General features: G+C 39.6%; 1 protein-coding gene across 6 annotated transcripts in view; it reads right to left on the bottom strand.

Annotated features, from left to right (window-relative positions):
• The window catches only part of LOC121961297 (DENN domain-containing protein 5B-like), a 101,691-nt gene that overhangs the window by 58,637 nt on the left and 28,102 nt on the right, over positions 1-14,952 (bottom strand). For 4 of the 6 annotated variants that reach the window (XM_042511229.1, XM_042511228.1, XM_042511226.1 and 1 more), the window contains exon 2: positions 2,685-2,744. The exons of the other annotated variants lie outside the window; for them this stretch is intronic. In XM_042511229.1, coding sequence (XP_042367163.1) covers positions 2,685-2,744 — 60 coding nt within the window. The remainder of the gene's footprint in view (positions 1-2,684; positions 2,745-14,952) is intronic. 6 annotated transcript variants of the gene reach the window in all.

The raw sequence follows: 14,952 nt of genomic DNA on the forward strand, positions 1-14,952 counted from the left end.
AGTGTTTTTTGTACCAGGCTTTAAACACGTTTATTTCTGCTGTAAAAATAACAAAAAATGCTTGCTATCATGTCTCATAGCCAAATGTGACATCTTTAAATGTCCGATTTTGTCCGACCAGCAGTCAGAATCATGCATAAGAAAGAAAAGCCTCAAATCCTCATGTCTGACAAACTGGAACTTTGACACAAACAATTAACAAATACTTGCTGATTTATTTTTTCTCTCCGTCATTTAATTGATTATTTGACTGTCGCTGCAGCCCTAATTAAAAACTTTCTGCTGCTGAGGAAAGAAAGAGAAATCATTGAGAGCTCCGCCTGCGCTGCATTTACTGACCCGCAAAAACGTCAGAATGTATTTTTAGGACAACAATGGAGCTCTGTGGCACAGAGAAAGAACATATATCAGGCTTTGATTCACACACAATCCCTCACAGTAGATATGTGTATTGTTCTAGTCTACATTTGGGATTTACTGACAATGAGAAACAGTGAAAGTCACCAGTTTTTACTTCACAGGATCCCTGTGGAGTTTTCTTGCAAATACACACAATTATGTTTACACTCAGTGCTTCTCTAAACTCCACTGAGTGTATCCCCGAGGCCTCGGTGATCGACGGATAGTGAGAGCAAGAGGGCGAAAGGTTGAGAGGTAACAGCAGCTGAATAATGAAAAGGCCAGCTGACATTTAAGGAGGCTTAGAGAGCAAAACAAAGCAAAACAAGTTTCACAGCCTGGGTGAACTGTTGGCCATGAGCTGATTCCCTCCACTTCTCTCCTGTGCACCTGCACACACTACAGATCCTTCTGTATGAGAAGCATGAGATGACTTTTACACCTGATAAGGTAAATTCAGATTTTCTTTCAGGTACAAATAGCGGCACAGTGGCCTCAAGGAGCTCTCTGTCTATTTCTTTGTCTCACGCACACACACACACACACACACACACACACACACACACACACACACACACACACACAAATACAGTCAAACACACATCTGGATTTCACTACTTGGCTGTGTGCCCCAGGACGCCCAGGGTTGTGTCTTCTCTGCAAGGACAACTGATGCCCCCTGAGGCCCTTAACCATGACAAACACAAGATGACAGGAAAAGAAATGAAGAGAATACAAAAGAAAAAAAGGAAAGAGAAGACGCTTGCTCCCCTCCATCCTCTGCTTTTATTAACTCCTAAAACTCTCGTCCACAGGCAGGGACAGACATCAAAAACAAACAATAACCGGGAGGCAGGGAAACAGGATGACTGCTTTTCTTTTATTGCGGTTCGGATGAGGCGAGGGGCGAAGATATAAATAGTCAGCTAGGACTGGGGAGGACGAGAGGGACTGATTTGGATAACAAGATCAGAGAAAGTTGACCCAAATACTGTATGCCGAAGAAAGGAAATGAGAGTGAGGCTAAGAGGATGAACTGTGTTGAAGGGTGTAATCCAGGTGGAGGTGGTGGAGGAAGTGATGCACAGAGATCTAGAGCATATAAGTGATAGCAGCCTGACACAAATACACACTGAGTGATTTCTCTATGGGGAAAATAATTTTAATTTCTCTCAAAATCAGCCCCGACTGCAGATTACAGTGAATAAAGAAAACAAATGTAACATGTAAATGATTGTATACAAGGCACCACCACCCTCACACCAGATAGATACATTTTTAAAATAATTTCCACACTTGCATTTTATAGTCTATACGTGAAAATATTTGATCATCAGATGTTCTTGACTCACTGTCACAAGCTGTTTGCTGCTTATTGTTGCTTCTTTGAACCCCTTGAAACCTGAAAACATTGATTTATTTCAAAAACATGTGAAGAGGGCAATGAAAAACTGAAGAAATTACCCCAAAACTGCCAGGACATTTGTTAAATAAATAAATAAATAAATAAATAAATAAATAAATAAATAAAAGAAATTAGTTATATAATATTATATTTATTATGTTTATCTGGACATTACTTTATTTTTTAATGTTTTATATATATACTATTCTGTATTTCTATATTGTATATTTGCTCATTGCCATTCCACCCTATTTTCTAAAGAAATCAGAATCTGAATCCAAAGGTATCTAATCTAAACGCAGCAAAATAAAAGTGATGTCAATCCAGATTTCACACAACCTGCTGAGTTCACGAAAATGATGACATTTTTGTGAACTCAGCAGGTTGTGTTGATAATTCGGCTGCAATGGCGGCACTACTCCATCTTTTGTTAATGTTTTGTTTGAGAGACAGCCAGCAACAGAAAATTACATATTTTGTGTTCAACCGATAACCTTGCGTGTTGCCTGCATGTAACCTTTCGTTTTTTTGCAGGGGTGATTAAGAGTGCAACTCTAATGAGTGAGTTTAAACCCCAGCCTCAGAATTAGACGCTGCCTGTTGAGAATGGTCACATAAGTGCCTACTGTGTCAAAAATATATTAAAAGTGTAAAAACCTGATGAATCTGTGTCTGAGGTGATTATGTAAAAATCCCATTAAGTTTCCCCAGTGAGATCACTTTGGAACTGTGTAATTTATACTGGTGCAAGGCTGACGTCCTATTAGATCACAAAAGCTTACGGGGTGAGCAGCTGACTGCGCAAAAGCAGACACGCATGCAGACAGTGTAAGATGCTGCGCTCTGTGATGAAGATGTGCAACAGTGGATGGTGTTTTACCTGTGGCTGCAGTTTCTGGATCCCTGCCAAGGCGGTCTGCTTCTAGCCATTGGTACAAAGCTACAGAGGAGCCGCATGCAGAAAAACATGGAGCAAAAAACAAAGAAAAAGAGTGCAATGTCAAAACAAATGCACACAGAAAAGCAGATTATTAAATGCATGGGAATGAGTAGAGCATGAAAATGACACATACACTTTCAGTACACAACAGAGCATGACATGGCATTTGAGACACATAGGCTAAAGAGGGTGTATTAGCATTCTAAAATGGCACAGTTTACTTTTTAGTGTTACTTTTAGAGGGCACTGAACCACCAACAGTGCACTTGTGACACAATGCAGACAGAAATAGTATGTTAGAATAGTAGGTCATTGTCTGCAAAGAATGACATTTTTTGAATATTTGCTGTTTCAGGGAGTAAAACGTGCCATTTCAGAGGTGCAAGAAATGCTAAGATGCTTGTCAGTGTCTTGAATGATGGAGCTGTGAGTGAAGTAGTAGCTTGTGGTTTAGAGTTAGTGAGCATCAAACTCTTCTGAGTTACACCAAGCAGCATTTGCACAGAAACAAACATTTTCAGGAGCAGCAATCCACGACGACAGGGTCTCCCACACATTCATTTATATGAATGTTTTTAATCGTGATCTGCCACGATTAAAAACATCTGCCGCCATGTATTGATTTGATATTTTTGGAGCTGGACAGTTCACTAGGAGCGCTATAGGATGACGTAAGTTGTTTAATCATTCATTTCACCACACTAGGACAGGGCGTACTCTGGGCACAGATGGAGCATTAAAACATCACGCACAGTGAAAATTTAAATTTAACCTTTCATCCTGCTGGATCTAAAAGTATGCATACACTCACAGACAGCTGCTCCTCGTATTCATTGATCTGATCTGATCTGCCCAGAACAGACTGACCTTTACTATCAACAACCACAACTTAAAGTCCACAAACTGCTGCTGAGGAATAACTGAATTTATGTAGAGCTCCACCTGCGCATTCACAGACGACCAAAAAAAAAAAAGAATTCAGAGAAGAGACACAGAATTATACAAATGGACACTCACATTTATAGGAATAAAAACAAAAATGAAATTTTACACTCTAACTCTGTGGTTAACATGTTCTCTGGGCACAGATGAAGCAGCAAAACGCAACTCAAACGTTCATTGCACTCTGTCTAAAAGTTTGGTTTCCCTCGGCTCTACAGATTATATACAAACAAAAGATACCCCTCCTTCGGTCATCAGCTACAGCCATAGATTAAAATTAAAATTCAGATCTCAGTCAAACTCCAGATGGTTTCCAATAAATACAAATCCAAAGCTCCCCTAGTTTTTAAAATCAAAGCCACTCTATGCCCATACCGAGATAACACTGATGACATCATAATGACATCACCAGGATTACTTTCCCAGATTTGACAAAGCTTCACCAGAGCCACAGAAGACATTGTACAACCACTTTGACAGGGTGAGTATCACTCCCTGAGACGATCTTGCTGTCTGAAATTGATGACATTCCCCTTTCAGACACTCGAACCATATTCAGTGAAAACAGGCTCACACTGTCTACTGTAAATGTCTCGATTACACCACAATACAAACACGCTAATCTGTGTTGATGGAGGTCCTCAGTGAGCATACAGACAGTAGGCTAATGCCTGTGAGATCATCTCTACTCTTGTGATCGGAGTCAACAGACCAGAGATTAGAAGCCTTAATCGGGTCTTTTCTGTACACAAAACTGCCAGGAAAAGTGCCTTAGTTTTGAGAAAAGGTTTGAACACATCACAGGGAAAAATAAATCCCTAATCCTGACAGTATCAGCCTCGTGTATACTTGAAATGTGCACAGGACTATAACTGCTAGGCTAGGACAGCAGCACAGTATACCAGGGTATTTAGAAAATCCCGTCAGAAACAAAAGACACTACTCTTTCTACATAACTCATTGTATATAGTGCACAGCACACACCACCAGAGCTCAGTCTCCGTTCTCTACTGGTGGAACAGGCAGCTGAAAAACCAAGCGACACCTAGTGGTGGTGGGAGAAGCTACAGGACTGTAAACAGCCAGCGGCCAGCAGGAAGAGAGAGATTGTGGGGAATAACAGCATATTTTTAACATCTTACTTGGTGAATTAAGGATTTATTTGGACCAAACCAGAGCTGGTGATTGTGGGAACAGTGGACTTACTAACTAGATTACTAGCAAGAGTAACCAAGACAGTTTGGGTGAGCTTTATTTTGTTTCTGTTGAGTTTGAATTAAGTGTGTTTAATGACGAGTTAATGAGGCAACTAAGCCTCGTGTTGAATTCAAAAGGTGTACAGTTATATTTCTCTGTTTAATAAGGAAAAAAGGTGTGAGAATATTAATAACAACAATAATAATAATAATAATAATAAATAACACAGAGAAAACATTCACAAAGAATGGATTGCAGCTGCTGATAGCACCATGAACTGTGCATCACGTGCAACCGCTATCTGCCCGTCTCAAGGTGCAATTCACGGACCTCACGATATTACTATGATAGTGTTTACAACCCAAGCACACCTATAAGTTTTGCAGGTGAGTGCAATTATTCATGTGGCAATGAATAAATGGCACAAAAGCGACGAGACAATATTTACTTGGCAGTGCAGTTAGAAGTGCATGTAAGCCTCTGCGGGTGCTTTGACAGTTAAACACTTTCTTCTTGTCTTTTTTTGTGTAGGTTGAGCAGCTGCAAAAGCTGCGTGAATTGGCTACAAGCTTTTTCTCCACACTGCTTATCTTTATGACAGACTAACCTCCCTGCCAGTATTATGTAAGTCTAGACTTGGAACATTTAGTCTGCTACCTCTGCAGTTCTCTCCTTGCTGTGTGAGTCTTCCTGTCTGAGACAGTTTTTCCCACCAGCTCACTTACTATCTGTACACATGTTCAGGTACTTCTTTCTCTACTGGATATTGCAGTAATTAGCACTGTACTAGGGCTTCACGATTATGACCAAACTGGTAATCACAATTGATTTGATCAATATTGAGAACAGAATTATTTAGAATAATTATTCATTTTCTATCCACATTTAAATAAACAGAGCAATGCTTTCACCTCCACATTTCCTGTCAATCAACAAACCCTTGCATCAAAATATGACTTCAAACTAGATACTATATGCGTCTGCACACGAGTCAGGTTGCACTTACAGTTTACATCCATGTCTGTGAAAACATAGATGTTTCAGACATACAAGATCTATATAATCAGCACAGTTTCAAGGTGGTTCTTGAGTTATGTCCAAAAACATGTTGTATGTTGCAGATATATGATTTGTGAGAATGATACTCATGTATGCGGATCCACAAAAACATCTGAAAACGCTGTAGCATGCATGCCAGGGGCCAGTAGTTGAAGGTGTAACTTTGTCATGACACAGCATAGAAGAACACCAAACCGTGAAGTGCGTCCATGACATCACCGTTCTCACAGGATCCGCTCATTGCCAGTTTCCACAGTGACCGAAGCGGTTACGTTTTCAAAAGATTACACTAGTTTCCAAAGTTTGTGTTTTCAGGCCTCAAAAATGCCTTTTTTGTGTCAGCAAAAAGCCAAACTATGACAAACGTTTCATGCAAGAGCCGTTGACATGTAAACGGCCCCTGAATATGCAACACAAGAACACTGATTTTGATCAAGGTTTCAATTGGGTTAATGGACTACAAGATGCTAATCCACTAGTATAGATTGTTCGTTTTCTTAAAATCTAAGTAACTCTGACAGCGCTGGGTCATCCTCCCCTGAGGGAAGGAAGGTAAATGATGGACCTGCCCACAGCGTCATGGTTTTGGCGTGATTTCTGTAGCGATGTCTCTGTGAGCTTTGATCTGCTCCTGGTCCAAACGGCCCTCCATGATGGCGTTTCCTCATTTTAGTCATCTGTGCTCAGCCATGTTTCTTATCCAAAGCCATTCTGTTTTGTGCCTTTTTATTGTCGTCTTTCTGTTTGTGTTCTGGGGGATGGGGGGTTGGTGGGCCTGTGAAGGGGGGTTGGTTCCTATGTTTAGATGTTTTTTATGTTTTTAACTTGTGAAGCACTTTTTGCTACATTAAATGTATGAAAAGTGCTCTATAAATAAAGTTTGATTTGATTTGATTTTCTCACCACGGGGTCTGCTGTGGTGCCTGGGAGTCATTCTGTGAGATGTCGTGTCACCAGGTTCAAACGGTGGATAAATCAGTAGAGAGGGAAACTGCTCAGCTGCTGTGCGACAGGAAGACTGCATTATCAGCCTCTTACATCACTGCACCACTGTCTGTCTGTCTGCCCACCTCTCCACACTCTTATCTGCCCATTCTCATGTCTCATTCTTTTCGAGAACTTTCACTGATAAAATCAATCACACACACTGTAAAAAGATATATTAAAATATATTTTGGACATATCCTGGATCATGTAACAAAAACTCACCCGCAGATCCTTACATGTAAGCATAGCACCAGTGAGGCAGTTTTAAGTGATTATACAGATCAGAATTGGCAGGAAATCAATCAGTAGCAATATTAAGCTGATTAGGTATTGGTTGACACATTCTGCTGCTCAGGGCACTCCATGATTAAGATGATTATTGATGCTGCATAAATGCCTCCAACATCTAAACTGCATCTAATGTTGCTGTGATATTCTTCCAGCTGAGTCCTGGTAATCCATTTTACTGCTGCACAGGGATTATGCCTAGTTATAATAACAGAGTATACCAAATCCCATGTGCAGAGCCAAACCAACACTAAATGTATTCCACTTATAAGTATTGTGTGTTCATTAAGATTGACCCCAAATAGTCGATTATTTGATGATTAGACCAAAGGAGCCAGATTTAACTGCCAGTCTCACAGCTGAACTGAAACTGAAAATGGAATGATCCTTAAAGGATCATTCCATTTTGTCTATGTGTAAGGTAAAAGTTTGATTTTACATGTCATTGTTCGGTTTCTCCCAATAAATCAAGATATGTCACCTATTTTGGTAAACATGCATTAGTCTGTGCACTTCAGGGTGTTAAACACATTCATTTATTAGAGGCGATTGACCATGATCAAAACATGTAGCAATATCAACAAAAGAGCTGAAACACCCAATTACACAGTGTCTTATCAGAAAAAATGTAATTATGATAATTTATTGACAAAAAAATTACTTTATAATAGGACGTTTTCCATATAGCAGTGTTTTTGGGTGTTACGGGTGTGTTTAAGTACGGCGCTGTCTGTGGTACTGAAACTGAGCTGAGGGTACGACAGACAGACATGCTGCCCTGAAACAAAACTTGTGAGCTTGTAATTATGACAAGGGAAGTTGTATACACAACATGCTTGGCATTCAAGAGGTTAAGTTGTGAGAGCACCTCTGATAGGCAATGGCAACATGGATGCTACTGTCAGTGTGTAGAGGCCACTGAGGCTAACATTTTATCCAGCTAGCGATCAAGTTATTTAATGCAGGTAATGCAAAGGCCGAGCGTTAGAGAGATAAAAGATGAGGTCGCTGGGGATATCAACATTGTTCTGAGACATACAAAAAAAGATACGAAGAAGAACACTGTACAACTAAACTTACAATATCTAACATTACCATTCAGAGAGAAATTAAGAATCCATGGCCTGAAAATGTCAGCAAACCTGTCACAACTCGTGACTCTGTTACTTCTAACATTCTACTGCTCCATCTGTGCCTAGAGTATGCTCTGCACTCCTACAGTGTGCTTTAAAAACCGAAGCATATATATATATATATATATATATATATATATATATATACACTCAAATAGTGTTCCTAATAAACACTCCAACACCAAAAATAGAAAATCTGTTTGTGCAAATAGATGCTAATGTCATAATAACATATGGATCAATTCAATGAGCAAATCAAAACAACCCTTACTAAATAATAATGATTAAAAAACGACATGATTTGATGATTGCTCGACAACAAGCAAGACCTGACCAATCAGACTTGACTATATAAACTCTTAGTCAGGGACCCTCCTTGTGTGTATCAAAGCCATATATATATATATATATATATATATTATATATATATATATATATATATATATATGCATATATATATATATATATATATATATATATATATATATATACATATATATTATATATGCATGTATGTATGTATGTATAACACACACAACACACACACACACACACATAATATACACACACACACACACATATACATATACACACAGTATATGTCTCTTCCTCAGTGCGAAAAATTACTAAAAACACATCAATGAACTACACTATTGCAATCCCTAATACACCATCCTGCTGCCAGAAATACTCACTAGAGTACCACCAAATGTGGATTAATCCACTGCTAAATATAGTCCCCAACAAAGCACTATTTCCTCCTGTTTGAGTAACATTTGGTCAAAACTACACTGACCTACTGCTTCAGGAAATTACAGGCTTTTGTCTAAAATGTAACAATGTAGTGAGGGATGGACTGACATTGACACAGATGGAGTCTTGTGGTCCTGTGATCTTGGCAGCTTAATCTGTTTCCCTCTACAAGCATCAGTCCAGACAGAGGACTTACAGCATGAAGACTAACTCAGAATGCAGTTACTTACAGCTGAGACCAGCCATATTCAAACAGCATCATATACAGAGTGTAGGCAAAACACTCCTTGGCCTGAAAGAACGGGCTACTTAAAGGGATACTTCACTAATTTTCAAACAGCTTTGTATCAAAAAAATGTGCGTAGTTTGTGGAGATTAATAAAGCATTTCGCCGGCTCTTTCGGCTGTTGCTTAAACTTCAGGCTGTGATTACACATTTTCGTCTCTCAAACTCGAACCGAAATCCAATCAAACAGTAAAACTATTTAAATATAAAAGGTAATTTCAAAGTTTTTGTGTCTTTCTACTGCAAAGATGACCGGGTTTTATGTGAGGGCTCTCTTTATATTGGTAGAACATGACTTTAATAGCACAGAGGACATTATGATGAGGGGCAAAGCACAGAAGCTGTATAAGAGCAATATCGTCCCTCAGGTGCTTGCTGTACAGCAAACAAAAGCAATTACATCAGTGAGTCTGTTGATCCCAAACCACACCACCCTCTGAGACTCTGAACTGATGCAAGATGGACTGTTTTCAGCCAAATTCATATTTATTATAATACACTCATTACTCTCAATTCCCACAATGACTTCACTCCCTGGGTTTCCCCATCAGAAATTCTATTATCATTAATTTCCATTATCAAAGCTGAGCGGGGAGTAACAGCAATCCTTGTTCCCCCCCTCTACCCTCATCAAGGTGTGAGTGTCTGGTTGCCATGGGAAACCCGTGGTCTGAGAAAGTAGCTGCTGAGAGCAGCTCTGCCATTAAAAGTGAATGAGAGTGAGTTCAGAGCATGAGGGCCAATCGAGCCCCTGTGGACGGCCCCAACTGATGCCTTACAAATTGAATTGCAAAGCAGCAGCTGCGCAACAGCTCAGCAACAACAGATCAATGAATGTGTGAGTGTTCTCTACGTGCTTGTTCCTCTGCTACTCTCCCTGTAAGAGGTCACACTCTCATACTTGTTTCTACTGTATCGCTGCGAGGAAGGAAGAGAACATCTATTCATGGTCAAGAGGTTAGTGCTCATGACAGCGCAAGATGTAAACATTAGTGGCATCATCTTTAGATTAGCTGTAAGCTTAGCTAGCTCTCAGTGTTGACAGTTGAGCTACGAGTAGATGCACGCTTCCTCCAGCGCTGTGATTCGGTTGACGACGAGTGTAGTTCAGAAGAAAAAAATTGTTCCTCCATGAAACTGCTGCCACATTGAATTGCAAAGCAGCAGCTGCCCAACAGTTCAGCAACAACAGATCAATGAGTGTGTGTCTCTACCTGCCTGTTTCTCTGCTAGTCTCCTGTAAATGGTCACACTTGGATACTTGTTTCTGCTGTATCACTGTGCAGGAGGAAGAGAGCATCTACTCATGGACAACAGGCTCGTGACAGCACAAGATGTAACATGTAAGATGTAAACATTAGTGGTGTCCTCTTTAGATTAGCTGTGAGCTTAGCTAGCTCAGTGGTGACAGGTGAGCTAGCAGTAGATGCACGCTTCCTCCTGTGCTGTGATGTGGTGGATGGGTGGGTCTTATTAGAAAGAAAATACAGTGGTCCCTCATTTATTCTGTTCTAAAAATAACCCGCAATAGGCGAAATCCGCAAAGTAGTCAGCTTTATTTTTTACAATAATACAATTTACATTTTTTTTAATTATAGATGTTTCAAGGCTGTAAAACCCCTCACTACACATTTTATACACTTTTCTAGGACAGGCATTATCATCATAACATAACACATCAACACAAACACAAAGTTCAAACCTTCTTAGAAAAATAAGTCCAGTATTATAGAATGAAACCAAAGATCAAAACCTGTTTTCAAGCCCAAACATTTGTTTGAGAAATAAAAATATAAAGGTTTTCCTATAATAATTATGATGACTTTTAAAACTAACAAATTTAATTTTAACGTTCAACCTACGAGGTTGGACACATAAGAAATTATTAATTGTGACTCACAAGTATTTCACAGTTCCTCCGACCGTGCCTAGCGATCGAAGATTTATGTAAATTTTGCAAGCTGAACGCATTCTGTACTGTACAGGAGACACGGCACGGAGGAGACTGATTGACAATGGTCTACAGTCCCTTAGCCAATCAGGACACAGAACACAATGCGCTGTAAAAAAAAAAAAAAAAAAAAAAGCATGCAAAATTGTATTAAAAAAAATCTGCGAAACTGCGAAAGGTGAACCACGGTATAGCGAGGGACCAGTGTAGTTCCTACATCAAACTCCTCACAATAAGTTCTGTAGATTATCTTGAGTAATCGGGTCATAATTTCTGCAAAGACACATTACTGTTGAGTTTTTCAAATGCTATGCTTTAGCTATGATCACCACAAGCCCAGTGCCATCTAGTTCTATTATAATGGAGAGAATGCAGACATCTCTAAAGCTGATTTCTCCAGCACTCTGCAACTCACAACAAAACTATCTGGATCAATAAATAGCACTACAGGTAAGAGGAAAAATGTGTATTTTTGACTTCTCTGGGGCGAACTGTCCATTTAAGAGACTAGTTGGCAAAATGGAGTCTGTCCTTTTTCTGACTACAATATTTTTTAAAAATTATTAGAAATGCAGTATACAGGGGTTTACTTCTCACCGACAGGCAAGGCTAAGCATGAACAAACACACACCACAAACATCTAACCGAGGGTTCAAACAGGAACTTGACCTTTGCATCAGGAGGTTGAGGAACAATAGAGCCTGTGATTTATCAGACTTTTGTGCCAGCCACTTCCTGCTGTGATACTGTGATATCTTCCTTAGTCTGCTCTTCAGATTAGTTGCTTCAAGTGTTTGGCAAGTCTCCATCTGTCAAATCTACCAAGCTCATTATTGAGCCCCTCAATCATACATTATTACATATAGCACCTAAACAGGAGTTGACTGTTCACTAAACCCCGCCCACCACAAGCATAATAGTGGAATGTGCATTTACTGTTGTACTTCAGTACACATTTGAAGTACTTCTACTATATTTGATTTTTTTGTTTTCATGTTTGTATTTCTTCTCTACTCCAACTCAAAGCGATATACTTTACTTTTTACTCGCAACTTAAGTTACTTTGCGATAGGCTTGGGTGGTATCATGGTATTTCACTATACCAGGGTGTTTAGAAATTCAGAGGGTATGTTTTTCAATACTGTCATAGATACAAACACTTCTTTTTCTATTAAACTCATTGTATGTAGTGCACAGTATGCCCCAGCAGAGCTGAAAGACACAGTGACACCTAGTGGTGGAGGGAGAAGTTACAGGAGTGTAAACAGCCGGCGGCCAGCAGGCAGAGACAGACTGTGGGAAATAACGGCATGTTTTTTGCATCTAACTTGGTGAATTAAGGAATTCACCACCAGAGTTGGTGATTGTTGGGACAGTGGACTTACTAAAGTAGATTACTAGTAAGAGTAAACAGTCAGCTTTGAATAAGAGCGTTTTATGATGAGTTAATGAGAGAGGATAGCGCTCCACACCCTAAAAGAGTGAAATTTAGAAACAATGTATGGTTGCATCTTCCCAAATACCAGGATTTGTTTCTTTTTTCTTCCATTGATCTGTGATCAATTATAATAACTGAACAGAACAAACACTGTGAAAATGTCACTTTGGCCTCTTTGGATGATCCTGGCAGCCTTTCTAACTATTGTCTAAAAACCGAACAAAACGAAAATGCACAAACATCTAGATGACAAAAAACTAGATTCTGGACAAGAGATAATACAAAAGACTAAAAAACAGAATCTGCACACAAGTAGATTAAATTAAATTAAATCTAATTACCATCTCCATGATAATTTTATATTTCTGTGAGCAAAGCCTCATGTGCAGATTCTCTAGGGTTTTTTTTGTTTCATAAAAAAACCTAACCACTCAATTCATGAAAACTAATCATCAGTAATCAATATAGATAATTTATCTATGCAGTCATATAGGAAGAAAAAAATGAGCTCCACCTCAAACAACTAGAGCGGTAAAATGCTTTTTACACATTAATGCATAAGTAGTAATGATTTAATATTATGATACAGAATATCATTTAAGTGACTGCGTTTATTTTTTCCTGCTTGAGTAATTTTAACACTTAAACATTTTCCTCATCATACTTGCATACTTTTACCACTTCCTTGGTAACAGCTGCTTCGAACAGGATGTTTGAACCATAAAATAAATAAAACAATTAAAGAGAAAATTATATAATAAAGTATATAATGGAGCAAATTTAAATTTGCTTAGGAAGAAATCCAGAAATTTTGCATTTGCGCCTTCATGTTTGGGGATCTTTATCATGGCACTGTCTTTCTGCACAAACTATTCATGCTCACACATTTTGCTGCAAAAAAAATAGTCCCCCCTCCCTCCCTCTTTCTGTATTTCTGCTGACAATCATCATAATAATGAGGTCATTTCCATCAATAGAACCCCCCCCCCCGAGGAGGAGTACCCCCCCCATGTGTCAGGGGTGCGGGATTATATGACACACATTGCATCATTACAGCCACAAATCACTTAATGCACCTCTAATTACATGCAATAGGCCCCAGGAGAATACACACACACACACACACACACACACACTATGTAAATGATAACACACACTCACATGCACAGTACACAATGAGGAGAAAACGTCCAATTACAGCGCGCGCGCACACACACACTCTCACATGCAGACAAAGAGAAGAAACACGCATGAACTAATCATATGTTGGCTGCAGACACTAATGCATAATGTATGTGGAGCCTGTTGCCCTCTTAGACTGGGTGATCACACACTGCTCTTTCTGTGTGTGTGTGTGTGTGTGTGTGTGTGTGTGTGTGTGTGTGTGTGCGCACGCGTGTGTGTGTGTGTGTGTGTGTGTGTGTGTGTGTGTGTGTGTGCGCGTGCATGCGTGTGCATACGTGTGTGGACTCTGCAGTCAGGGAGCTTGACTGACTGACTGGCTTCAAGGCCATGCAGATTCACATCACTGCTTACGTGTGTGTGTGTGTGTGTGTGTGTGTGTGTGTGTGTGTGTGTGAGTTCTTTAGAGACAGACGGAGCAGACAGACAGAAAGGCAACTCTGCATCCAGACGACTGAGAGACGACCCTGTCAGTGATTCACCTGCAGCGTAAAGGTGCAGACAGACAGCGTGCATTGGTGGCTCTGACATCAGGCCCATGGTCGTCATTAATCACAGTCCCCTGAGCTTGCACGTCTTGTGCTACTTCAAAAGCATCTGCCTGTGCATATCCTTAATATCTGCTTCTGAATACATTAAATCATCCCCCCTCATGGAGTCAGTCATGCATGAAAGCAACAACGCATTCTGGACACAAAGAGCCTGTGGAACACAATCACTACTGATGTGGAAATACAAGCACAAAGAAACAAGCAAACACTTCATGAGGCACATAGTGCTGCTCCGAATGTGAACAGGTAGAGTCATAGTTGTAAAAAAAAAAAGAAAGAATGAAAGAAATCTGCAAATACAAATTGATCCATTTGTCATTCATGCTCCTGGCTTATCTTACACCTTTCTGGACAAGGATAATAAAAGCATTTCCCTCAAAATCAACCTACTGATATCACAACTTTGCTCCAACATTGTATTCAACTTTTAAAATGGTACTC

The sequence above is a fragment of the Plectropomus leopardus genome, chromosome 22 (assembly GCF_008729295.1).
Source record: "Plectropomus leopardus isolate mb chromosome 22, YSFRI_Pleo_2.0, whole genome shotgun sequence".
NCBI lineage: Eukaryota > Metazoa > Chordata > Actinopteri > Perciformes > Serranidae > Plectropomus > Plectropomus leopardus.